This window comes from Nicotiana tabacum, chromosome 18 (genome assembly GCF_000715075.1).
Source record: "Nicotiana tabacum cultivar K326 chromosome 18, ASM71507v2, whole genome shotgun sequence".
Lineage (NCBI taxonomy): Eukaryota > Viridiplantae > Streptophyta > Magnoliopsida > Solanales > Solanaceae > Nicotiana > Nicotiana tabacum.
Genome location: NC_134097.1, coordinates 132,872,094 through 132,897,337, shown reverse-complemented (window position 1 = coordinate 132,897,337; position 25,244 = coordinate 132,872,094). Strand labels below are relative to the sequence as shown.

The 25,244-nt window shown below is 41.0% G+C and overlaps 1 protein-coding gene and 1 pseudogene across 1 annotated transcript; both read right to left on the bottom strand.

The window, feature by feature from the left end:
- Window positions 1-229: 229 nt before the first annotated feature.
- Window positions 230-1,252, bottom strand: LOC142172708 (uncharacterized). The gene has a single exon (XM_075236379.1). It carries the CDS (start codon window positions 1,250-1,252, stop codon window positions 230-232), a length of 1,023 nt encoding a protein of 340 aa, XP_075092480.1.
- A 6,623-nt stretch (window positions 1,253-7,875) lies between these two features.
- Window positions 7,876-21,493, bottom strand: LOC142172707 (auxin-responsive protein SAUR64-like; annotated as a pseudogene).
- Window positions 21,494-25,244: the final 3,751 nt, after the last annotated feature.

Below are 25,244 nucleotides of genomic sequence, written 5' to 3'. Positions count from 1 at the left end.
TCGTTGAGATTAGTTCATTGTTGTCATTCTTCACAACCGTCATGCCACCCTTATTAGGCACACATTGAACTGGGCTCACCTAGTTGCTGTCAGAGATTGGGAAAATAATTCCCGCATCTAACCACTTTATCACCTCCTTCTTCACCACTTCCTTCATATTTAGATTCAGCCTCCTCTAATGTTCCATGGAAGGTTTGTGCCCTTCTTCCAGCAGAATTTTATGCATGCATTAAGCGGGGTTGATCCCCTTGATGTCTGCCATAGTCCACTCAATGGCAGATTTGCACTCCTTCAATACCTGTAGAAGCTGTTGGACCTGTACATCTAACAAACCAGATGAGATAATAACAGGTAGAGTGGAGTCGGGTCCCAGAAATTCATACCTGAGGTGGGTTGGTAGTGGCTTTAGTTCCAGCTTCGGTGGTTCTTCAATGGATGGCTTAGCTGGAGGAGTTTCTCTCTTTCCTAAGTGTAGAGGATCGAACTCTAGTTCTCTATCCCAAAACCCTCGACCTTCCAATGCCAACACCCATTCTGCCAAGTCCTCACCGTTCACTTCCTCCAAATTCGTCAAACATGCAGCGAGGGGATCCTCAATCGTCAACACTTCATCATCACACTGTACGATTACATCCACGACATCAATAAGAGAGCAATTTGCGAACTCACTTGGGTGCCTCATATATTTCTGCACATTGAATATGATCTCTTCGTCATTGAGCCTCATCTTAAGCTCCCCGGTCTCACAATCAATAAGAGCTCTCCCTGTGGCCAAGAAAGGTCTTCCTAAGATTATAGGAATTTCTTCATCCACCTTGCAATCCAATATTACAAAATCTGCAGAGAACACGAATTTCCCCACCTGAATAAGTACATCATCCAGGATCCCAAATGGACGCTTCACAGTCCTGTCAGCCAGCTGCAGCAACATAGAGGTGAGTCTAGCTCTCCCAATGCCCAACCTCTTGTAAATGACCAGGGGCATAAGATTAATGCTGGCCCCTAAATCACAGAGTGCTTTCGTAAAAGCAAAGTTTCCAATTGTACATGGAATAGTAAAACTCCCTGGATCAGAGAGCTTTTCAGCAACAGGTCTAGTTACCACTGCACTGCACGTCTGAGTAAGTGTCACCGTAGCCAAGTATTGGAAATCAAATTTCCGGGACATTAAGTCTTTCATCATTTTTGCGTATCCAGGCATATCCTTTAAGACTTCAATCAATGGAATATTTACCTGAATTTGCTTGAGCATCTCAAAGAACTTTTTGTACTACTCATTCTTTTGATGCTTGGCTAACCTCTGTGGAAATGGTGGAGGAGGTCTTTTCTTCCCAATCACTTGGGACTTTTCTTCCTCGGCTACTATCTCCACTACCGGCTCTTCAACCGCTTCAGCAACTTTCTCGGTCTCCTGCAGAGTATTCTTTTCTTCCTGAGCAGGCTGGACTGTCACATCTGTCAACCTTGTGGATTCATCCAGCTCAATGGGTACCTGAATGAGTGTCTCAGCCTGTATATTGTCACGAGCTCTCTCTTGCTCTTCGTCGAGATCCCTGCCGTTACGGAGACTCACCGCCATCAGCTGCTTCGGGCCCTGATCTTTAGGATTGATTTGGGTATCTGCAGGTAGCATCCCTTGAGGACGATTGTTCAGAGACATTGAAATTTGGCCCACTTGCACTTCAATATTTTTGATAGCTGCGTCATGTGCATCTACTCTCTCATTTATCTTCGCAGTGGACCCAATAACCTGCTGCATCATTGCTTCCAGTCTAGCAAACCCATCGTCCTATCTTCCACCATGCTGCTGCTGAGGAGGTTGTTACCCCTGATGCTGGTTGTTGTACCCCTGTGGTCTAGGATACGGTGCCATGTTGTTGGGGGGTCTCATACCTCCCATGTTTCCGGCGTTATATTGTGGCTGAGGTGGTATGTACTGTTGCTGAGTCTGCTGACCCCAGTTCTGATTTCCCTGTCTCTGACCCCCATAGTTAGCAACATAGTTCATATCTTCAGGGTGCTGATGATGATGATCAAGCTCTGTATTCCAAGGATTACCAATTGGCTGACTAATGCAAGATGTGCACATGCCCCCATTGGTAGTATCTACTATGTGTACCTGCTGCTTCTGTCCTGATTCCTCCACCTTTTTGGTGAGGATGCTCATTTGTGTCAGGAGAGTCGCCATATTTTCAGCCATAGTGTTTGAAGTATCAAGAGGCACTGAGTGCACCACTGGAGTGATGGGTGCATTCCTGGATGTCCATCCCGAATTCTGTGCTATTTTATCTAGTAAACTCTGACCTTCACTCCATGTCTTGCTCAGGAATGCCCCACCAGCTGAGGCATCCACAATATTTTTCAACCCATCTGATAGTCCCATATAAAATCGTTGTCCCAACATCTGTTCTGGAATACCATGATGTGGACACATAACCAACATTCCTTTGAACCTGCTCCATGTTTCATGCAGTGTCTCCATTGGTTTCTGCTTGAAGCTCACGATCTCATCAATTTGTTGGGCAGTTTTGTTGGGTGGATGAAACTTGTTATGAAACTGCTTGACTAACTCATCCCACGTTGCTATAGAATTTATGGGGAGTGAGTTTAGCCAAACCTGTGCAGCTCCTGTCACCGAGAATGGGAACAATAATAGCCTGATAGCCTCTGGAGTGACATTGGGCTGCCTCTGGGTCTTGCAGATTGACAGGAAGTTCTTCAGGTGTTGCTGAGGATCTTCAAGTTGTGTCCCAGGGAAGAGTCCCTTGTTTTGCAACAAGTGCAGTATGTTATTTGTGATCTGGAATGACTCAGCTTGTATTGCGGGCACAACTATGGCAGTAGCCAAATTGTCAGATGTGGGTTGTGCCCAGTCATACAGTGCACCCTCGGGCACTAGAGGTGCTACTTCTTTGACATTCAAGTTGACTTGCTCATGCCTGCCGTTTCCATTGGGGTCGATTGCGTCTCCCATGTTAGTTTCGAATTTGTCTGTTTGTTGAGGTGGTTGAAGTCTTCTGTTGGCACGGTTCAATGCCCTGAATATTTTCGCAAGGGTCTGAGAGTCCTTCAAGTAGTTCTCCAGTCCTGGTAGAGATTCTAGGCATACACCTGTGCAACCAAGTCAACAACCGTCAAAAGTTTCAATCAAAAATTGGGTGTAGAGAAACTGGCTACACTAAGAATTTTTTTGTATTTTTATCAATGGTAATTGATAATTCCGTTAACTCCCCGGCAACGGCGCCAAAATTTGATCACGCCCAACTATGTCTTATAAAAAGGACAATGCGGTCGTTGCAAATATAATCCGGTTTACAAGTTCGGAGTCGAATCCCACAGAGAGTTAACCTATCAATCACAATCTTTAGACCCACTAAACTCTTCAGAACCAGCTTCCCAAATGTTTGAATCACAAGTTGATGGTTTCTTTAGTAATTAAGATTGCAAGTAAATTAAACAAGCTGTAAACTAAAACGCTAAGGTTGTAAACAATGATGAGATAAAGCTAAGGTAAAGATTTCCCCTATTGATGGAATCCCTTCTGTTTATGCTTCATACAAATGTACCAACACTTCTCTATCAATCATGAACGCTCGTCTTACCATAAATCTCTCCCCAGTAATCACAGTAATATACTATTGCACTCTCCCGAGATACACTAGCTAGCTTTAATTAACACAATTCACTTAAGATTGCACCCAAGGCTTCGTTATCCCTAATCCCGCCTTTAAACTCGCAGTTATAAATTCCTCTTATACTTTAGGAGTGGTGTTATTCAACAATAACCCGAGTTATGCACACTAAATAGGCACAGCTAATTGAGGATCCTGTCAATTAACTACAACAAGAACATAGTTGAATAAATAAAGATTGAAACTAGCAATTTGTATTCACATAAACAAGAAGTTCATCCCCCAATAGGTTCCATCAAAACCTTAGACAAAAGATTTAGCTACTCATAACTATGGGTAAACAAACTAAGATAAGATCCATCATAAACTAGCAATCAAAATCAAAGAAAAGAAGAAAGATGTTTTGGGTGATCTCTCACAATTGTTTTTCTTGCCAAGATACCCTAAAAATCAATACATGCCTCTCTTGGGCGAAGTCTAGTGTTTAAAATAGGTTTTAGGGCAAAAAATCCCGTGTTTGCACTTTAGTCCCTGCACTTTTCTCGCGCCTGCCGCGGTTCTGCCGCGGTCGCGGTGGAACCGCGGCCAAACAGCTCCTCTGAATCTCCTTCTGTCCGCGAGCATCCTTCACCACGGTTCTACCGCGGTCGCGGTGGAACCGCGGCAGAGTCATTTTTCTGATTCTTCAGCCTGTTTTTGCGTGGTTCACTTGGGACATTTCACGGTTGTCCTCTCTTTCTTCATTTTTTTGACTCCAAAAGTGCTCCCCAGCCTTCCCTAGTCATATATAACCTGCAAATCATGAAAAGCACTAATAAGAGCATTTTGTTATCACTTTTATTATTAAAACTATGCAAGAAGGCAGTTATTTAGGGCCTGAATATAGTTAAATTCACCTATTATCAGGGGGATACGAAAAAATCGATTATTGTATAATATTAAGCTTCAAATTGGAAACATACAAGATTATAGCAATAAGGATGAATTAGTAGACAACAAATATATTCTAAATGCAAACTTATAGCAATAAGTTTGTATTTTATATGAGATGTCATTAGTTATTTTTCTTTTTTTCTGCATTCATTCTGACCAGTGGCAACTTCATATAATTTTTTAATATATTAAATTATTTGTTATAAATATTAATTCAACATTAATTATTCATAGACATTATAATATCACTTGCCAATCTTTTTCTAGAAGCTAAAGGGTCAACCTCTTCATTCGCAAATCTCCATAGACCAAAATATTCAATTTTTTTAATTTTATTATTTTGAAAAATCTTTGAAGATTTGTGATTAAAGTATGTTTGTATTACTTGTTTGTTTTTTGTATTAAGTGGCAAAAATAACAACAAATTCATAAGATATTCACAGCCATATCAGGAGTTCTGTGGGGCATGATTTCTTCTTTTATTGAGCTAGCTAAATAGATATCAATATTACTATTTTCAAAAACTTATACTATTTTATATATCTTTTTATTAAATAAAAAACTTAAACACATTGTTTAATATTAATATTTATGTAAGTTTTTGAAACTATATAAGGGTATACGTGCAAAGCGCGTACTCTAAGACTAGTATAATTAAAATATATAATAATATGTTATAATATATTGAATATATATAAGTTTAAGAAAAGTTCAGTGGTATATGCTATAGTAACATTAAGTTATCTTTTTTGAACTTTCAAAAAATGAGGAGTATTATGTCAAAGAGCAAGAGAGTTATATCTCGATGCAAATTACTCTCCGAATGAGGTAGAGTTTAATGAAGAGAGAATAAATATGTTAACAAGTTCCAGCAAGATTACCACTACTGCTTTGGATGGAAGTTATCCATATAAGTTAGTTTTAACCATAGTAGTTAATTCTCTGCAAGTTAATTAGACAAAGGACACCTTAAAGTGATTAAATTAGCAGCCTTTACATTTTGCCAGCTTGAACTAGGAATTTATTGTTTAAAACTATTAGCCAGTTTTTCATCTATTTTGATTGAAATTAAGTAGTCATACAAACAGAAGAATTGTGAAAGGCTCATAGCTAATCTGTACTAATAGTATAAGAAACATTCTTGGACCAACACTAGTGCAATTCTTCTATTATTTACTTCTTGATTTAAATATTAGTTATGATCATCATATGCATTAGCATTAGACAAACAGCTGAAGGGATTTTGCTGTATATATGTCGCTTTGATCTTCGAGTCCATTAGCAAATGGTCACTCAACTATTCGAAATTACCTATTAAAGTCATGTTTCTTTCGTTTATAACAGAATAGTCACTTAACCGTGCATATAGCACTAAAAAGGTCATACAAGCAAATTTTATCTATAAGTTCTAAATCATCAAATTGAAAAATTGAGATCAATAAATCAGGTTAAATTTTTTATAAAGCTCTATCCAACTGTAATACACTTCTTTAAATGCCTATTTTTCAATTGCTATACAATCTATTTTGAGATGTCATTTACAAAACTTAATGATAATGAATCAATAAACAAGAAGCTGCCGGTTTCCCCATTCTTGGTGTAAAGAAGAAGTTGAACAACAACATGAAGTAACTGAGAGGAGCAATACTTTGTGAAGATCTCCAGCAGCTGCACCTTTCTTGATTAGTGAAATGATGTAGTCCATGATGACTAAATCACATGGTAATGTAATAGGGCCGCCACTTGTCAACCCCAACTCTTCTTCAGACGTGTTTAGAAGTTGCAAAATGACCTCATTTTCCAGATAAGCCAATGGAATCACAAAGCGTCATTGATCACTTGCAAACAACAAACTGGCCTTTTCCGGCTGTAAAAGATGAAGATGTACTATAACTGTTTGCAGCATTGACATTTCTTGGAAGTGAAATCCTCCTCCTCTGCATAGCCGCAAACTTCTGCCATTTCCTGGCCATCTTGATGAGTTTCTTAACGTTGAGCATTGTTCTTTTCTCCGAAGACTGAAAGCAAGAAAGTAAAGTAAATATCTAGAGGCCTTTGATAGCTGAATAGGTTCATGGAAGGTGGAATATTTATATAAGAGGCTGGAGACAGAGATTGAGTTGGAGTTAAAATTTTTGTCACTAACTACCAAAGGCAAAGTCATGTGCTGATGCTTGTTGGCCAAGTTATATGGGGCCTTAAATTTGAAATATATATAAGATGATCCGTTTCTTCATCTCTTCACATTCGTCGACAACAGAATGTGGAAGTCATATGTAGGACTTTCCACAAGTGCCAATAGTTTGTGAGACCTTTAATTAAAGATTTGATTTTTCGGTGGCAGATTATGTTTTGTTGATGAAAGGCAAGACCATGCGTTGCTGCCTGCTTGGTCATGTAGATAGGTCTCTTCGGACTTATTGATTCCAGTGCCAGCCAGCTGTTGGGTAACTGAATGATAATTCAAAAGCAACTGTTTGATTTTCATGATCAATATAAGCTTTCATCAACAGTAATGAGATGAAACTTATCCATATGACTGTAAAAACGGCTTAATGCAGCTTTTAACATAACCTTATTCATTATTCATTTAATTGTGAAAGCCAAAAGCTGGATATGCTAAGTGCACAACCTGTAAGGGATTTAAAACAGAACTTTGGTATTTTTTGTATTTGTCAAGTCAAATCATCAGTCTGCGACCAGCATTAAGGCTCATGAAACTTTCCTGGTGGTTTCTCTAACAATGGATCCAGATATTATTGCTTACTTACATCAGATTACGGAGCTAACTAGAATTGCACATGCAATGTCTTGATATTTGAAGAGCTGGCTTTGGTTTATAGGGTGAAGAGAACTAGTAAGATTAATAGATATTCTTAACAACAAAGAAGCAGTCACTAACTAGACTCAGGAATATCTGTGTCCAAAAGATAATGTCCGACGATATTCACCACTATATATTTGAATATGAATGACCTATTAGTAGAAATTTGAATCCAAGTGGTGAAGAGGTAAGTATGCTACAGATTTGTTGTTACATTCCAAATGATTACATTCTTGTAATCTGCAGCCCTTTTTTTTAAATTCTAGATTGATTAAGTATGAGATTTAATGCCATGGAAGGGGTAAACATGATGATTTTACTGCATTTGAACTCTTTAGAGTTAATTTTCGTGTCATTAAGACTTGCCTGGGCATAATTCATTTATCTGTAAGTTTTCATTGACTACTCGGATAGTGACAGCCCAAGATGAGATTAATCTAGAAGTTTTCAATCACCAAATTGAAAATTGGAAGGTACTAATCAGGATTCAAGTCAAAATTCATATAAAGTTGTATTCCATCTGTAATACACAATTTCAATTGCCTACACTATACAATCTGTTTTTATCTATCATTTACTAAGTTTTGATTGAAAATTGTTTATCATTGACTAATAAACAAGGAGCTGCTGGTTTCCCCATTCTTGATGCAAAGAAGTTGAACAACAACATGAATTAATTGAGAGGAGCAATGCTTTACGAAAATCTCCAGCAGCTGCACCTTTCTTGATTAGTGAAATGTAGTCCATGAAAGAGGAATCACATGGTAATGTAATAGGGCCGCCACTTGACAGCCCGAACTCTTCCTCAGACATGTTTAAAAGTTGCAAAATGACCTCATGCTCCAGATAAGCCAATGGAATCATAAAGTGCCTTTGATCAGTTGTATAAACTACAAATTGGCCTTTACCGGATGTAAAAGATGAAGATGTACTACAACTATCTGCAACATTGCCATTTCTTGAAAGTGAAATCCTTTTCCTCTGCATGGCTGCAAACTTCTGCCATTTCCTGGCCATTTGGATGAGTTTCTTAGCACTTAGTATTGTTCTTTTCTCTGGAAGATTGGAAACAAGAAGTAAAGTAGGTTTTTAGAGACCTTTGAGAGCTGAATAGATATTGCTTGTGGTTGATGATGAAAATGTTCAGTACTCTCGTTTATATAAGAGGCTGGAAACAGGAGTTGAGTTGGAGCTGAAGTTTTTGCCACTGACCACCCAATGCAAAGCCATGTGCTGATGCTTGTTGGTCATGTTGATATGAGACCTAAAATTTGTGAATGATGCTAGTTTGGAATGTTCGAAAGACGATAAGTTTCTTCCTTTCTTTGTTTTGAGTGATAACAATAGAATAGACATATTAATTATGAATTATGATATCAACTCATATGTAGGACCTTTGAACAGTGTCAATAGTTATGACTTCTCAGTGGTAAATTATGTTTTGCTGGTGAAAGGAAAAACCATGTGCTGGAAAGGGTGAGGCTCTCATGTATAATTAACTAATGGTTTTTTGTCTACCAAAGAGAAAACAAGAAAAAAACCTATCATCATCTATGCTTCAAACAATATCCACACTCTAAAAGTCCCCAAATCAACATTACCAACATGCATTACCACAATGCTTTGTCTGGTGATTAGCTGCAAAATCTTTATCTGCAACTCAAAGTCTATCTCCAGCCTCTTTTATATATAAACCTCTTTATGAGCCTTTACATCATCCAAGACAAGTATTGTCAGTTTCTTTCAAAGTTCTCAATTATCTAATTTTTATTGTCAAACAATGATCAGTGCTGAGAATGTGATGACCCGACCAGTCGTCTCATGAGTTACCACTCTATTTTCCCCCATTTCAGCTTCTTTACGCTTCGTTATCCGTATTTTATGCGATCGAGTTGATTAGTTTGGGTTCGGAGAGGATTTGATAAGAAATGAGACAGTTAGTCTCTTTTAAGAAGGCTTAAATTAGAAAAGTCAACCGGATGTTGACTTATGTGTTAGAGGACTCAGATGTGAGTTCCGATGGTTCGGTTAGCTTTGGAAGGTGATTTGTGACTCAGGAGCGCGATCGGAATGGGTTTTGGAGTTGTAGAGAAGATTTAGGCTTGAATTGGCGAAGTTGATATTTGGCGCTTCAGGAAAAAAAAAGTTTTAGACGACAAATTGAAGAGATAAGAAGCTATCTATACGCTACAGTTTAGGGAGCTGTTAATTGAGGTCTTGTAAATTAGTTCATGGCTAATTATGGGAAGTGCAATGAGGGCTTTCATTATATTATCTATAGTAGCTGCAATAAAGACTTTAAAACTATGTATTACCACATGTCTAATAAAGGAGAGTTGAATGGTCAAACTAGACCTTGCATAGGTGACTGAAACTGTCCAGAATATTGATTAATATAGTGGTAAGTGGACAACCACATTTAAAAGTCTTAAAGTGAGATTTTGGGCTGCATTTTGAGAAGTGCACAAGAGAAGTATATTTATAAAAGTTAGTGGGCCCCCCACTATTGTGAAACAAGTCATGATGGCTATGTATGGCAGCAAAAGGACACACAGATGCTCTCTCCATTATAGTAAAGTGAAGATGGGAATTCGGATGGTTTCCCCAAGGATCTTATTTGTTTGATTCCTCATTAAAGGTCAAGGAATTAAGTGGTTTGCTGCTCATTCATCTAAATAGCTTCAAAAAGATTTGACCATCTGCTCCAAAACTCATTGCGGAACGAGAAAGGGAAACAAATATGCATTTGGTGGAAGGCACAACCACTACTATAGTTGAACTAACAAGAAATTGCTAGAATCTTCAAAAACGCTCTAAGAGGGGAAACAATCGGAGGTAAGAATTTCGGACCTAAAACTCGATTATATTGTGAAATCCACCAAGAAAATCATGGAATTTAAGCTAAAAATGGAAGAACTAGGGCTTGGAATTTTGAAATTCTTATTGGGGATTTGGAGGACCATTTGGGGTCGGATTTGAGAAATTTTGATATGTACGAACTCGTGGGGAGATAAGGAACCCGTTGATGTAAAAAATTTTGAGTTTCAAGAGGTGGGCTCGGAGGCTCGGGTTTTGCTAATTTTGGGATTTTTAGTATTTTTCAATTGTTTTCGCTTGGGCTTTGTTCCCTTAGCATATTGGGACGTATTCGTTCTGATTTTGGATAGATTCGACGCGCGTGAAGGTAGATTCGAGGGGCAAAGGCGTCGCGAGCTAGAGTTTTAGTCGATTCGAGGTGAGTAATGATTGTAAATGATGCTCTCAGGGTTTGAAACCCCGGATTGTACATCGTAGTGCTATATTGAGGTGAGACACACACTTGATGACGATCGTGTGGTCGTATACTATTGGGGATTGTGACTTGGTCCATCCTGATTGATGATTTTACCACGTATTTGACTGAAACTAATTTGTTATCATCATGCTTTGGGCTAATTGCCATATTTGGGCTTCGTGCCAACTATTTGAACCCTTCAGAGATTTTTATTACCATTTCCTCACTATTTTGAATTATTACTTGAACTCAGTCCCGTTATTTTCCACTGTTTTACTACTCAACCATTTTTACTCAGTTTTTAGACTTAAATAATATTTTAAATGATGTTTTGGGCTGAGAAATACTGTTTTACTATTGCTCGAGGGGCTTGTGATGATTTTTGGACTGAGTAAGGCCGATGGCCTAGTTGTGAGGATACATTGGAACTGATATGAGGCCGAGGGCCTGAGATACATATATACGCCATGAGGTGGCTTGATTGATATGAGGCCGAGGGTCTAGATTTGATGCCACGAGATGGCTTGATATTGCGCTTGGGCCGTAAGGGACCCCTCCCGGAGTCTATACACCCCCAGTAAGCGCGGGTATCCATTATGATATGAGATTGAGCCCGAGGGGCTGGTATTGTTATGAGATTGAGCCCGAGGGGCTAGTACTATTCTGAGATATTGCCCAAGGGGCGGATTTGTTGATACTGTGCCCGGGGGCAAACTTCTATTTGATTACTTACCTCTTAATTACTTGTTTTACTTGTTGAAAAAGGGATCTTCACTTGACTTTTCACTGTTTTAAGTAATTTTACCACTTCAGTATGAAATGCCTTGTGTTTTACGTGATTTCTTACTTTCAGTCATTACTTATATTTATTACTCACTGGGTCGGAGTACTCACATTACTCCCTGCACCATGTGTGCAGATTCAGGCATTGCTGGTTCCGCTCCTGAGTGCTGATTCCTCCAGTTCCAGGCATCTTTCAGGATTACGAGGTAGTTGTTGACGTCTGCAGTCCTGTGTCTCTATTATCTTGTCATTTCTATTCCTTTCGAACATTTGTACTAGTTATTGGATCTAGCAGACTTGTATTATGACTCATAGATGCTCATGACTTGTGACACCCCGGTTAGGACTGTGTCGGGTTGGATTTCTGTATTGTTATCTATATTTCCACTATTTAGTATTATTTAAACCATGTTTAGACTATATTTGTGTTAATTAAGTTCTTTAAAAGATGAATTGGATTTAACTGGATGGCCTTGTCTTCACGAGAGGCGTCATCACGATCGGGTTCGGGGTTAGGATCGTGACAAGTTGGTATCAGAGCCTAGGTTACATAGGTCTCATGAGTCATGAGCAGGTTTAGTAGAGTCTCGCGGATCGGTATGGAGACTTCTGTATTTATCCTTGAGAGGCTGCAGAACCTTTAGGAAAAACTTTATATTCTTGAATTTCTTGTCGTGCGAACTTGTTAGTCCTAGTACTAAACTTCTGTTATTCTATTCTCTCACAGATAGTGAGGACACGAGCTACCGGACGAGGTGGACGACCACCAGTGCCACCAGCTGCGGCCACAAGAGGCCGAGGACGTGGTTGTGGTAGAGGCAGGGGAGCGAGGGCAGCACCTATTGATCCATCAACTGCCCCAGCTCAGGATCAGGCTCTAGCTATGGATGCTCCAGCCGTACCAGTTCAGGCACCAGTTGTGCCTATCGTGATTCTGGGTCTTCAGGAGGCCTTGGCACAGATCTTATCAGTTTGCACTGGCTTGGCTCAGGCGGTTTCAGCCACTGCAGCCACAGCTATTTAGAGGCTGGGGGAGGTACCCAGACTCCCGTTGCTCGCACACCCGAGCAGGTAGTGCAAGGACTTCAAACACTGGAGGCACCTCCAACCTAGCCAGTTGCACCAGCTCAAAAGTTTGTGGTACCGCTTATGCCGTATGATGAGCAGCATCGCCTTGAGAGGTTTGGTAAACTCTAGCCTCCGACATTCAGCGGTGTAGAGGGCGAGGATGCCTAAGGTTTCTTGGATAAGTGCCAGCAGATGCTTCGTACAGCAGGGATTCTTGAGACTAGTGGTGTGGAATTTACCACCTTTCAATTTTCTAGGGCTGCCTTCACTTGGTGGGAAGCGTATGATAGGCGTAGGACTGTTGGTGCAGCGCCCCTTACTTGGCAGAAGTTCTCCATTCTCTTCCTAGAGAAGTATGTGTCGTAGTCCCGTAGAGAGGAGCTGCGTCGATAGTTTGAGTGGTTGCGATAAGGGGATATGACTATGTCACAGTATGAGTTGAGGTTTTCTGAGATGGCTCGTCATGCCATCTGGATGGTTCCGACAGACCAAAAGAGGATCAGGAGATTTGTTGAGAGCCTTAATTATCATCTCCGTATTCTTATGACCAAAGAGAGAGTAATGGGTTCTACATTTGAGGAGGTGGTTGATATCGCTCGTGAGATTAAGTTGGTTTGCCTTTAGGAGCAAGAGAAGAGGGAGGCCAAGAGGCCTCGAGGATCTGGCAGTTATAGTGGTGCTCCTTCGAGGGGCCAGTTTTAGCATGGTAGAGGCCGTTCATTTAGGTCTACTCAGTCGGCTCGCCCAGGTTATCGTGGGGCATCTTCAGGTCATGGTTATCATGGATCTCAACAGGGCCAGTCATCACTCAGCGTCCTTCCAGCTCAGAGTTCATCTCGTGCCCCATCAGCTTAGGGTTCTTTTATGTCGGGCACATCTGCTAGTCACTCTGGTGCAAAGGGTTCCCTTCAGTCCCCTTCTCCAGCACCTGGGAGTTGCTTTGAGTGTGGAGAGTTTGGGAATATGTAGAGGTAGTGTCCTCGTCGTGTTGCTAGTTCATCCTAGTAGAGGGGTCAGTCTTCGGCTTTAGCGCCAGTTTCTTCACCACCACCCGCTCAGCCAGTTGGGGGTGGGGGTCAGTCAGCCAGGGGTCGCCCTAGAGGGGGAGGTCGATCAGGGGGCGGTCAGGCCCGTTTCTATGCACTCCCCGGCAGACCCGATGCTATTGCTTCAGATGATGTTATCACATGTATTGTTTCAGCCTATCACAGAGATGCCTCTGTATTATTTGATCCGGTTCCACCTTTTCTTATGTGTCATCATACTTTGCTCATTATTTGGGTACGCCCCGTGAGTTTCTTGCTTTACTTGTTCATGTATCTACCCTGGTGGGCGATACTGTTGTTGTGGACCGTGTGTACTAGTCATGTGTGGTGACTATTGGGGGTCTGGAGACCCGAGTGGATCTATTGCTATTGAGCATGGTGGATTTTGATGTTATTTTAGGCATGTACTGGTTATCTCCGTGTCGTGCTATTCTGGACTATCATGCTAAGACAGTCACTTTGACTATGCCGGGTGTATCACGGATCGAGTGGCGTGGTGTGACTGATTATGTTCCTAGTAGAGTGATCTCTTTCTTGAAGGCCCAGCGTATAGTTGGGAAGGGTTGTCTGTCATATCTAGCATTTGTGAGGGATGTCGGAGCTGAGACTCCCAGTATTGATTTTGTCCCAATTGTAAGGGATTTTCCCAATGTGTTTTTTGCAGACCTGCCGGGCATGCCACCAGATAGGGATATTGATTTTGGTATTGACCTGGTGCCGGGCACTCAGCCCATTTCTATTCCGCTGTATCGTATGGCACCATCGGAGTTGAAGGAGTTGAAGGAGCAGCTTCAGGAACTCCTAGATAAGGGGTTCATTTGGCCTAGTGTGTTACCTTGGGGTGCACCGGTTCTGTTTGTGAAGAAGAAGGATGGCACAATGATAATGTGCATTGATTATAGGCAATTGAACAAGGTAACAATTAAGAACAAGTATCCTTTGCCTCGCATTAATGATTTATTCGACCAGTTTCAAGGAGCGAGGGTGTTCTCCAAGATTGATCTCCGTTCGTGTTATTACCGGTTGAAGATCAGGGATTCGGATATTTTAAGATGGCGTTCAGGACCCGATATGGTCATTACGAGTTCTTGGTGATGTCTTTTGGGCTGACCAATGCCCCAGCAGTGTTCATGTATTTGATGAACAGCATGTTCCGACCTTATCTCGATTCTTTTGTCATAGTCTTCATTGATGATATTCTGGTGTATTCGCGTAGTCAGGAGGAGCACGCAGAGCATTTGAAAAGTTGTGTTGCAGAGATTAAGGGAGGAGAAGCTTTATGCAAAATTCTCCAAGTGTGAGTTTTGGCTCAGTTCAACGGCTTTCTTGGGGCACGTGGTGTCCAGCAAGGGTATTCAGGTTGATCCGAAGAAGATAGAGGTGGTTCAGAGTTGGCCCAGACCATCCTCAGCCATAGATATTCGCAACTTTCTTGGTTTGGCAGGCTATTATCGCCGGTTTGTTCAGGGATTCTCGTCTATCGCATCGCACTTGACCAAGTTGACTCAAAAGGGTACTCCATTTGTATGGTCGGACGAGTGTGAGGAGTGCTTTCAGAAGCTCAAGACAGCTTTGACCACAACTCCAGTGTTGGTTTTGCCATTAGCTTCAGGTTCATATACCGTGTATTGTGATGCTTTGAGAGTTGGGATTGGTTATGTGTTGATATAAGAGAGTAGAGTCATTGCTTATGCATCTCGTCAGTTGAAACCCCATGAGAAGAACTACCCCATTTATGATTTGGAATTAGCTTCCATAGTTCATGCATTGAAGATTTGGAGGCATTACTTGTATGACGTATCTTGTGAGGTGTTCACTGATCATCGCAGTCTTCAGCATTTGTTCAAGCAAAAGGATCTTAATTTGAGGTAGCGGAGATGGTTGGAGTTGCTTAAGGATTATGATATCACCATATTGTATCATTTGGAAAAGGCCAATGTGGTGGCCGATGCTTTGAGCTGAAAGGAAGTGAGTATGGGGAGTTTGGCATATATTCCAGTTGGGGAGAGACCTCTTGCAGTTGATGTTTAGGCCTTGGCCAATCGGTTCGTGAGGTTGGATATTTCGAAGCCCAGTCGGGTGTTGGCTTGTGTGGTTTCTCGGTGTTACTTATATAATCGCATCAGAGAGCGCCAATATGATGATCCGCATTTGCTTGTCCTTAGGGACAGAGTTCAGCATGATGATGCCAGAGATGTGACCATTGGTGATGATGGTATGTTGAGAATGCAGGGCCGGATTTGTGTGCCCAATGTGGATGGGCTTCGGGAGGTGATTCTGGAGAAGGCCCATAGCTCGCGATATTCCATTCATCTGGATGCCGCGAAGATGTATCAGGATTTGAGGTAGCACTATTGGTGGAGAAGAATAAAGAAAGATATTGTGAGATTTGTAGCTCGGTGTCTCAATTGTTAGCAGGTGAAATATGAGCATCAAAGACTGGGTGGTTTGCTTCAGCAGATGGTTATTCCTGAGTGGGAGTGGGAGAGGATCAATATGGAATTTGTTGTTGGACTTCCACGGACTTTGAAGAAGTTTGATGCTATTTGGGTGATTGTAGATCAGCTGACCAAGTTTGCGCACTTCATTCCGGTGTGTACTACTTATTCTTCAGAGCGGTTGGCAAGGATTTATATCCGGGAGATTGTTCGTTTGCATGGTGTTCCGGTTTCCATTATTTCAGATAGAGGTACCCAGTTTACTTTGCAGTTTTGGAGAGCCGTGCAGTGAGAGTTGGGTACTCAGGTTGAGCCGAGCACAGCTTTTCATCCTCAGACGGACAGACAGTCCAAGCGCACTATTCAGATATTGGAGGACATGTTGCATGCTTGTGTCATTGATTTAGGAGGATCATGGGATGAGTTTCTACCGCTTGCAGAGTTTGCTTATAACAACAGCTACCAGTCGAGTATTCAGATGGCTCCATATGAGGCTTTGTATAAGAGGCGGTGCAGATCTCCAGTTGGTTGGTTCGAGCCCGGTGAGGCTAGGCTATTGGGGGCTGATTTGGTACAGGATGCTTTGGAGAAGGTGAAGGTGATTCAGGAGAGGCTTCGTACAGCGCAGTCAAGGCAAAAGAGTTATGCTAATAGGAAGGTTCTAGATGTGTCCTACATGGTTGGCAAGAAGGTTCTGTTGAAGGTTTCACCCATGAAGGGTGTTATGAGATTTGGGAAGAAAGGGAAATTGAGTCCTCGGTTCATTAGGCCTTTTGAGGTGCTTCGGAGGATTGGGAAGGTGGCTTATGAGCTTGCTTTGCCGCCTAGCTTGTCGAGTGTGCATCCGGTATTTCATGTTTCTATGCTCCGGAAGTATATTGGGGATCCGTTTCATGTCTTTGATTACAGCACGGTTCAGTTGGATGATGATCTGACCTATGATGTGAATCCAGTAGCTGTAGACATGTAATTTTTGACCCACGCATTAGAATCACCTCTAATAGTCCTAGTACTTTTAGGATATTTATTTGATTTTATTTCTATAGGATTTTACTTTATTACAAATTTTAGTTCTATTTTTAAGGCACATAAAATTAAAAAAATACAAAAATAGTTTCACTTTTTATTTAATTCAGTATTAGATATTTTTAGAAAGATATATTACTTTTAACCTATTTTAATCCTAATATAATCCTCGAAAATACCAAAAATAGTCCCAACTTTAATTTCTAGTTTTATTGTTAGTACTAATAGTTTATCAAATTAATTTAGAGTTTTTATAGGTATTTAATTTGAATTTGTAGTCATTTTTGACCCAATTTCGCACATTTTTGAAGCCCAAATCAACAACCCAACTCCTAAAGCCTGCTGACCCGCACCCAGTCCGCCCGCCCCGCCCCGTTATTAATTTTAAATCCTAGCAATCCAACCCTTCTAATCCTAAGGTCAAGATTAATGCCCCACACCCCACATAAAATCCTTATCTCTTACAAACCCTAAACCTAAAGGAACCCAAATAGCGCCCACCCCTCTCTTACACTTCTCTACCGCGTCCCTCACTCCAAACTCTCCAGAAAAAACTCACCAACCCAGCGAGTTAACTCACATGGTCCCCTCATGGTCCCCCCTCATCATTAGCATCTGATTTTAACGCGTTTTCTTCTCATCTCACGCGCTCTTCTCAATTTCTTTGAAGAATCCGAGCCATTCATAAATGGATGATAGTTAAATGGGAGCCATAGGATCGAGATCTTTGGATCCTAAGCGTCCATTTGCCTAAAACCCGTTTACACGAAAAAGGCTTTCGGATTTTTAGGAATATTTTCAGATTTTGGAGAAAAAATCGAATTTCTTGGAGAAGAAGGAAGAGGAAGCTTCTAGGGTGCCTATAATAGAGGATTTCGAGGAAAAATCAGAAAATTGGAAAAAGGGTTCTAGGGTTCTTTTAGTTTTGGGAGATTCTTTTGTTTGGTTTGATTTCCCAAAATAAAATACGAAAAAATATATAGTTTGAGTTTAGGTTTGTCGAATTTTGTTTCCGTTTCAAAAATCAGAAAATACCACATAATATTTTAATTTCTTCCTTTCAATTTCTGTTTCCGAAGATGGTTGAAGTTGCATATTACACTGAGGTTTGGAGCCGATTCGAGTTCCTGCTAGTCGTCCGAGGTCTGGTCGTGGACCTAATCGCAGTTCGTTCATTCGATTTCGTTGCTATTTTTCGTAGGATTTCAGAACCAAGGAGTGTATATTTGTTGACTTTTCTACTGTTATACTGAAGGCAATTTTCCGCACAAGTTTATTCTGTTTCTCCCTTTTTCGTTCAGTTTTATTTAGATGCAATCTTCTTCCGTTACTTGTGCTCCGTTCTGCTCCTATGTTTATACATGTTAAAGATTTGAATATGCTTGGTTTAGACATGTCGGATTGCGGTTCGATCTGATTTTGTGATCACTGATTTCGTATTTGATAGCTTGGAGTTTGTTTACCTGAACTTTGAATTTTTTTTTATGATTCTCATCTTTGAAAATTTTAAAAGATGAGTTAAATTTCTTTCCATTTACCCAAAGTTTGAATTCGTGTTAATTATGTTTTTGTGGCTAAGATTTGCGATATGCTATTATTGAGTTTCAACTGGTTTGGCTACGAATCGCACTTGTTTTGGTGCTCGCTGCTCGGCCATTTATGAATAAATTAAATATGAAAGTGTGTCGTTGTGGTGGCAGTGATAATTTTTTTTAACTGGATTATATGGGAGATTGATCTAGTTATGAACTCTAACTTTCATTCTTAGGAAATTTGCATATGTTGGTGGTAAATAAGGCCGTTTTTTTTAATTGAGTAGTCATTGTAAAGAATTCTTATTTCCTTAAAGCCTCCATGTGAATTAAGCTATAGAATGTTTTCTAGCAATCACTTCTTCTGACATTTAACAGTTATAGTTAGTAAAATTGGAATTCATGGTTTGAGCATGCAAGTGTGTGTAGTTGTTGAAGATCTCTGAAAGTATGCGTTTGCAATGTGTGAACATGTGACCTTTGGAGTCAGTTTTCTCATTTTTTGTGACTAGTTAATTTCTTTATGGAAGTTGGACCTTTGGAACATTTTCAAGTTTGGGCTTAACGAGAGTTTTTTTTAAAAAAAAATCTAATACTAACAAAAGGTTAGGAAAAACGAAATGGTTAGCCAGAATTTAGAAGGCTCTTATCATGCTTTGATCCGTCATTTTTTTTCATTATTCTTGTATTCTTGATACTTTGCTTGGACATTTTGGATGGATGAAACTTGGTCGTGGGAGTGGGAAAGGCCGAAGCCCATTAGAAATTGATTTGTCTCCATGCTTAGGGTGTCGGGCTCGGTCTAATAAAAATAAAAAGTTAAAAGGGAATGAGCATGAAATTAATTTTTATTTCTTTAGTTTTATTTTTTTTACTTTTATTATATTGTCCGCTAGGAGCATGCTTAGGTCGATCCCACTCGGGTAGGCAAGCCTTAGGATTTTGTTAGTTTCGAGGCAAGAGGTCGTTCCCATAGCTAAATTTATCCGGGGAATGCCCCGAGGGATTTGTATATATTTTATTTCAGGGGTATGCCCCAAAGTGAATGTAATTGGAGGTCGTGGCGAACATCGTAGAAGAAGTAGCGTAGGATAATTTAGAACTTTAATTTTTCTTCTTTTAATTTTCTTTCATTTAGGTGGGGACGACCTCGAGCCTCTTTTGATTGTTTATTTTCTTTTTGTGTGTTATTACCTCAATTCGAATATTTTTAAAAGCTGACTAGATCAAGTACGCAACCGTGCTAGTTACGGGACTTGGGGAGTGCCTAACACCTTATCCCCGAGTCAAATGAAACCCCTTACCCGAATCTCTGGTGTAGACTTAGTTTTGGAGTCAAAAGTGTTTTAAAAGGAAAATCATATTTAAAACGGTGACCTGGCACACTGAAACTAATGTCAGGTGGCGACTCTGAGTTATTTCCTTTTGAACACTATCTTTTGTCACTTTCAAAATTGAAAAACCCTTTCGAGCTTCACATAATCCTTTTATTATTTTTAAGAGGGTTAGTGAGGTTTGGAATGAAAAAAAGGGTGTGACATCTCTGGCGACTCTGCTGGGGACAAGTAGGTTCGAGCTAGTACTTGATCTTGTTGGTTTTTAGGATATTCAGTTGAGGTTTTTATGTGTTTCGCTTGCTTTTTATTTTGTTTATATCATTTTTATTTGCTAGTTGTTTATTTGTTTACAGCCTTATAAATTGTCATCATTTGCATAACCATGAGTCTTCTTTCTGCAACAAGTCTTCTGGAGAACGTTTGAGCGTACACGACCTTTTTGTGAGTCACTCATGTCTTTAGGGGGGTGGTGTGAGAGCGTGGAGTGGGCGGACAGCTAGAGCAGCCACCATCGACCACGTACCGCCCCAAATTGTCTTGTCTAGTGAACCCCAATCGTAGGTCAGCCTTTAGGTCATACTTATATGCATCATATCATTCAAACCTAGCCAGCTTCGGTCCCAGGCACCATGTCCCGTTGTAGGAGGCCTACCCAAATTATGTCAAAATGGGCTCATGGCCCAAAAAGATATTTAATCATCCCTATGTGCTACATATTGCATCTCTTTAGGGGTAAAATGGTCATTTGGCGGACCAAGGATATTTGAGGGTGAAATATAACATGAAGTAGGTGATTTTACACTTTTCCATTATTTTCCAGAAAAAGACAAAAAAATTGAAAATAGAAAATCCAAAAGATTTTACACTTTTCTATTATTTTCCAAAAAAAATAAATTCAAAAAAAAGGGAGAAAAAGAAAATCCCAAATAGATTTTACATCGTTTATCATTTTCCAAAAAAATTCAAAAAACAAAGATAAAAAAGAATCCAAAAATATTTTACATTTTCCATCATTTCTCAAAAGACAAAACAAATGGTTTTCCAAATTAGTTGCATTTTTTGAAGGCTTTATCCCATGTCCAATCTTCCCGAACTACGCGAACCTGATTCTCGTTTTTCGAGACGTAATACGTAGGCAATCCACATAGGGTCCGGTCTTCCTAGTGTCTTAGGTTCTTGGCTTTGCGGGGTCTTAGCCATATCTTGCATTTCTAGCCACTTTCGACCACATCAGCCATTCTTGCAAATTGGGGTCATTTTCGCAAGGTGGTTCAATAACCCATGTATTAGGATCTTGAGTCCACAACTAGGTGTCATATTATTTTAAGGTCCGTCCTTTTCAAGTTTGCATCTTTAGCCACTTCTGGTCATATCGGTCATTTTTGCAAAACGAGTCATTTCTGCAAATTAATTTTGGGCCATGATTATTAAGATTTAGAATTCATATAAGCTTTAGTGAGGTATTCCCATGTCTTCTAGGTCACCTTTCTTGAGTTTACATTTTAGCCACTTTTGGCCCCTTAGGCCATTTTGCAGAAATAGCCCAACCGTCCCCTAGGAAATGTCGTGGTGTCACATAATGTCTTGAGTCATTAACCATGTTTTTCTCATTCAGGTATGGATCTACTCACCAATGCTATAGTATCAATGGTGGTCAAAGTCCCTAGAAGGCTAGTAAAATGGTGGAACATGTTCACATTACTTGAGCAACATGATTTGATAGGTAAATTAGGGACTCTTATTTCTTTGATGGACATCACTCCCCGTCCCAAACTTGTAGAAGCAATGTTGACATTTTGGGACCCACAGGGAATGGTATTCAAGTTTGGGGATCTTGAGATGACACCCACCTTAGCTGAGATAGTCGGGGTAACCCGCCTGCCATACCTAGATAAGGATTTAATTTACACAAGGGCTCATTCAAGCACCAAGTTCCTTAAGATCATAGGGATGGATTCAGAAACTCACATGGGATGTCTAGATCAATATTGGGTACCTTTGGACTTTTTATTCGAGAGGTTTGCTCGTCCTACGAGGTATGAGACCTTCATAGATGAATTTTCCATATCATATGATTCTTGGAAGAAGAGGCGTCCTATGGTCTTCGCTATTGCATTGTTGGGTTTCCAGGTATTTCCTTTGGAGGGTAGACATATTAGCACGCATCTGGGGTCAATAGCCTTTGCACTCTTCCATGATAAACACAGTGGTAAGGTCACCATGGTTCCGACAATTTTGGCAGAGATCTATCGTGCTTTGACCAGGATTCGAGAAGGTGGGAGGTTCTTTGAGGGAAACAACTTGTTGCTACAGCTGTAGATGATGGAACACTTACATCCCGCCACCATGTTTGAGAACGATGTGATTGACCGTTGTCTGATAGATCGAGTGAAATGCATCGAGCATAGGATGATGTTCGATAAGTTTGCCTTACCACTCGGAGTTCAGGATTGGGTTGATTATTTAGGATCCTTGACTGAAGAGAAGATTTTGTGGTCATACCTATGGAATGATTTGGACGTGATCTTAGCAGTGTCTCGCGTGCAAAACTTCTTGGTACTGATCGGACTTTGGTGTGCTAGACCATATACCCCTGCTAGAGTGATGCGTCAATTGGGGAGGCGGCAAGAAGTCCCTTACATTCCTGATTCTCGTGACTTCATTAAGGAATTTGACACTATGCCACATAGGGAGGTCGACATCCAGACCTATTGGCGTCATGCAATGAAGATGGGTAGGGATACTTTAGTTGCTGACCCACATTCAACCTGGGTATACCCATGAGTACTTCATATGGCTACCGTCTACTCAGCGGGGGGTTAGCAGGCCATTGCCCCGACGTGTTAGAGGAGTATTTGACGAGGAGGCCACCTCACGGATATTGCTTAGACAGTTGATGGATCGATTTACCCAGGAAGAAGAGGCCCATGCAGCAGAAAGGGTTGGGGTTCGAGCTACACTTCAGTCACTGAGATCACAGTTGGTAGGGTTGGTAGAGAACATGGGATAGCACTGTGAGTACCTTACTAGAGTCAGCCTTCTAGATCCAGGCGCGCATTCCAGGATTCTCATTCCCAGCATCGAGGTGTCCTTGCAGGGTATAATACAAAGCTTAGATTTGATAGGATTGACGGGGCCATCCGGATCTTCATCGGACCCATCCCAGCTAGGACCGTCGCATTCAGGAGCGGCTTGAGGAGTCATTCTATTTAGATGTTTTGGAGATTGTCTTATGTTGTCTTTTACTTTCATGACTTGTCTAGGAGTACTGAGTCCTTTAGGTTGTGTCAGAGTCTATCATAGTGTAGTCAAGTCTATCATGTCTTTCATTATCGTACTTCCCATTGTATTTTAATATCGAAAAGGCTTTAAATGGAAAAATCCCAAAAAGATTTTAGTTTTAATTTATTTTCTATCACTCTTCCAGAACTACGCTTGGTCTGATTTATGAGGGACATGATACGTAGGCAACCTACAGTGGGTTCGATCAAATCATTTTTGGTTCAAGAAAAAGAGAGAGATAGATAGATAGAGAGAGAGAGAGAGAAGAGATAAAAGAGAAAAAGGGATAAGAGGTGTTGGAAAAGAAAGAGAAGGAAGGATCGAAATGAGCAAATCAGGATGATGCCTTATGACCCTGCGACCCTCAAAGCCATTTTAGAACCGTTAATTGTTGCTAGATGCATTGCACGTAATATGATATTATTATTTGATAAATGCCCTAACGCTAATGTGGTGGTTTTGTGTTGATGTCCTCTGTTTCTTTATTTAATAACAGGAAGGTGGTTAGTTTGTTGGCATCCTGGCAAGTCATCCATACAACATCCGATCAAAGTGTCAAACAGTCATGGCTAGAAAGGAAATAGACACTAGAGTTGTAGACCCACCAAGAGAGATTGTTGAGTCGGAATCGGAATTGCAAGAGGAGGTCCAGAGGTTGAAGCATCAGATGGCGGAAATGTATCCGGCCTAGATTAAGGGACACCCTCCACCCTCGTTCCCTACCAACTACACAGAAAACCTTGCTTCTATTCCACCACTCTCTCAATCCCAGATGCACAATACCATTGATCTTTCCCCACAACACGCACCTGGTTTTACCCCTTACCACAACTACCCCGACACTTCAGCCCAAACTGTTCATGCTCCGCCAGCCAAAATAACCTCGTACCCTGCTCCGACATCTGCTCCTATTTTTGTACCCCCTCCACAAGCTACCCTCCACCGATCCTCTAGTGAGCCCGCATTCCCCGCTACAGATGCCCACTACTATGTACCAGAGCCCACCTTCAAAGTCCCAAATCATTACTCTTACACTCCTAATTTGAGCCTCATGTTGAAACTGACAAACCACCCAAGAACACAAAGCAAGAAGAGATGTTTAGGAAGGTACAAAGTCTGGAGCAATCATTGAGAAATATGCAAGGGTTGGGAAACCAGGTGAGTGTGGACTATAAGAATTTGTGTTTGTTCCCCGATGTCCAACTGCCTGCTGGGTTCAAGATGCCCAAGTTTGACTTGTATGACGGACATGGGGACCCTGTAGCTCATCTGAGGGGTTATTGCATAAAATGATGGGCGCCGGGGGAAAAGACGAATTGCTAATGGCATACTTCAACCAAAGTCTGAATGGGGCAGCTTTAGAATGGTACACCCGCCAGGACGCTAGCAGGTGGTACACATGGGACAATATGGCTCAGGCCTTCGCCCGACACTTTCAGTACAATATAGACATTGTTCCAGACCGCCTATCTTTGACCAAGGTGGAAAAGAAACCCAGTGAAAGCTTTAGAGAATATGGGTTCCGATGGAGGGAGCAAGCTGCACGAGTCAATCCTCCGATGGAAGAAGACGAGGTGGTTAAATACTTTCTTCAAGCCCTGGAGCCCACTTACTATGGCCACTTGATCTCAGCCATTGGTAAGTCTTTCAATAATGTGGTAAAGATGGGAGAAATGGTGGAAGAGGGGCTCAAGTCGAGTAAGATAATGAGCTATTCTGCTATAAAAACAACCACCCAGGCAATCCAGAGTGGTACCGGAAGTTTTCTAGGCAAGAAGAAGAAGGAAGATGTTGCTATGGTTGTCTTCGGATCATGGCATGGCCAGAGGGGTTCACCTCATCAGTATACCCATCCTCGACCCCGACCTCAAACCTATGCCCAAGCTCCATATAATCCACCAACATTACTTTTCCCTGCAAAACCCCCAATAGTCAGCCAGGCCATCCCAATACCTTGTTCACCATGCACATGCATATGCTCAACCCCCTCCTTACCCACAATGGCGTGTCCCAGTCCCACAGAATACCTACCCAGCTCCACAAAATGTCTATCCACCTTCACAATCTTA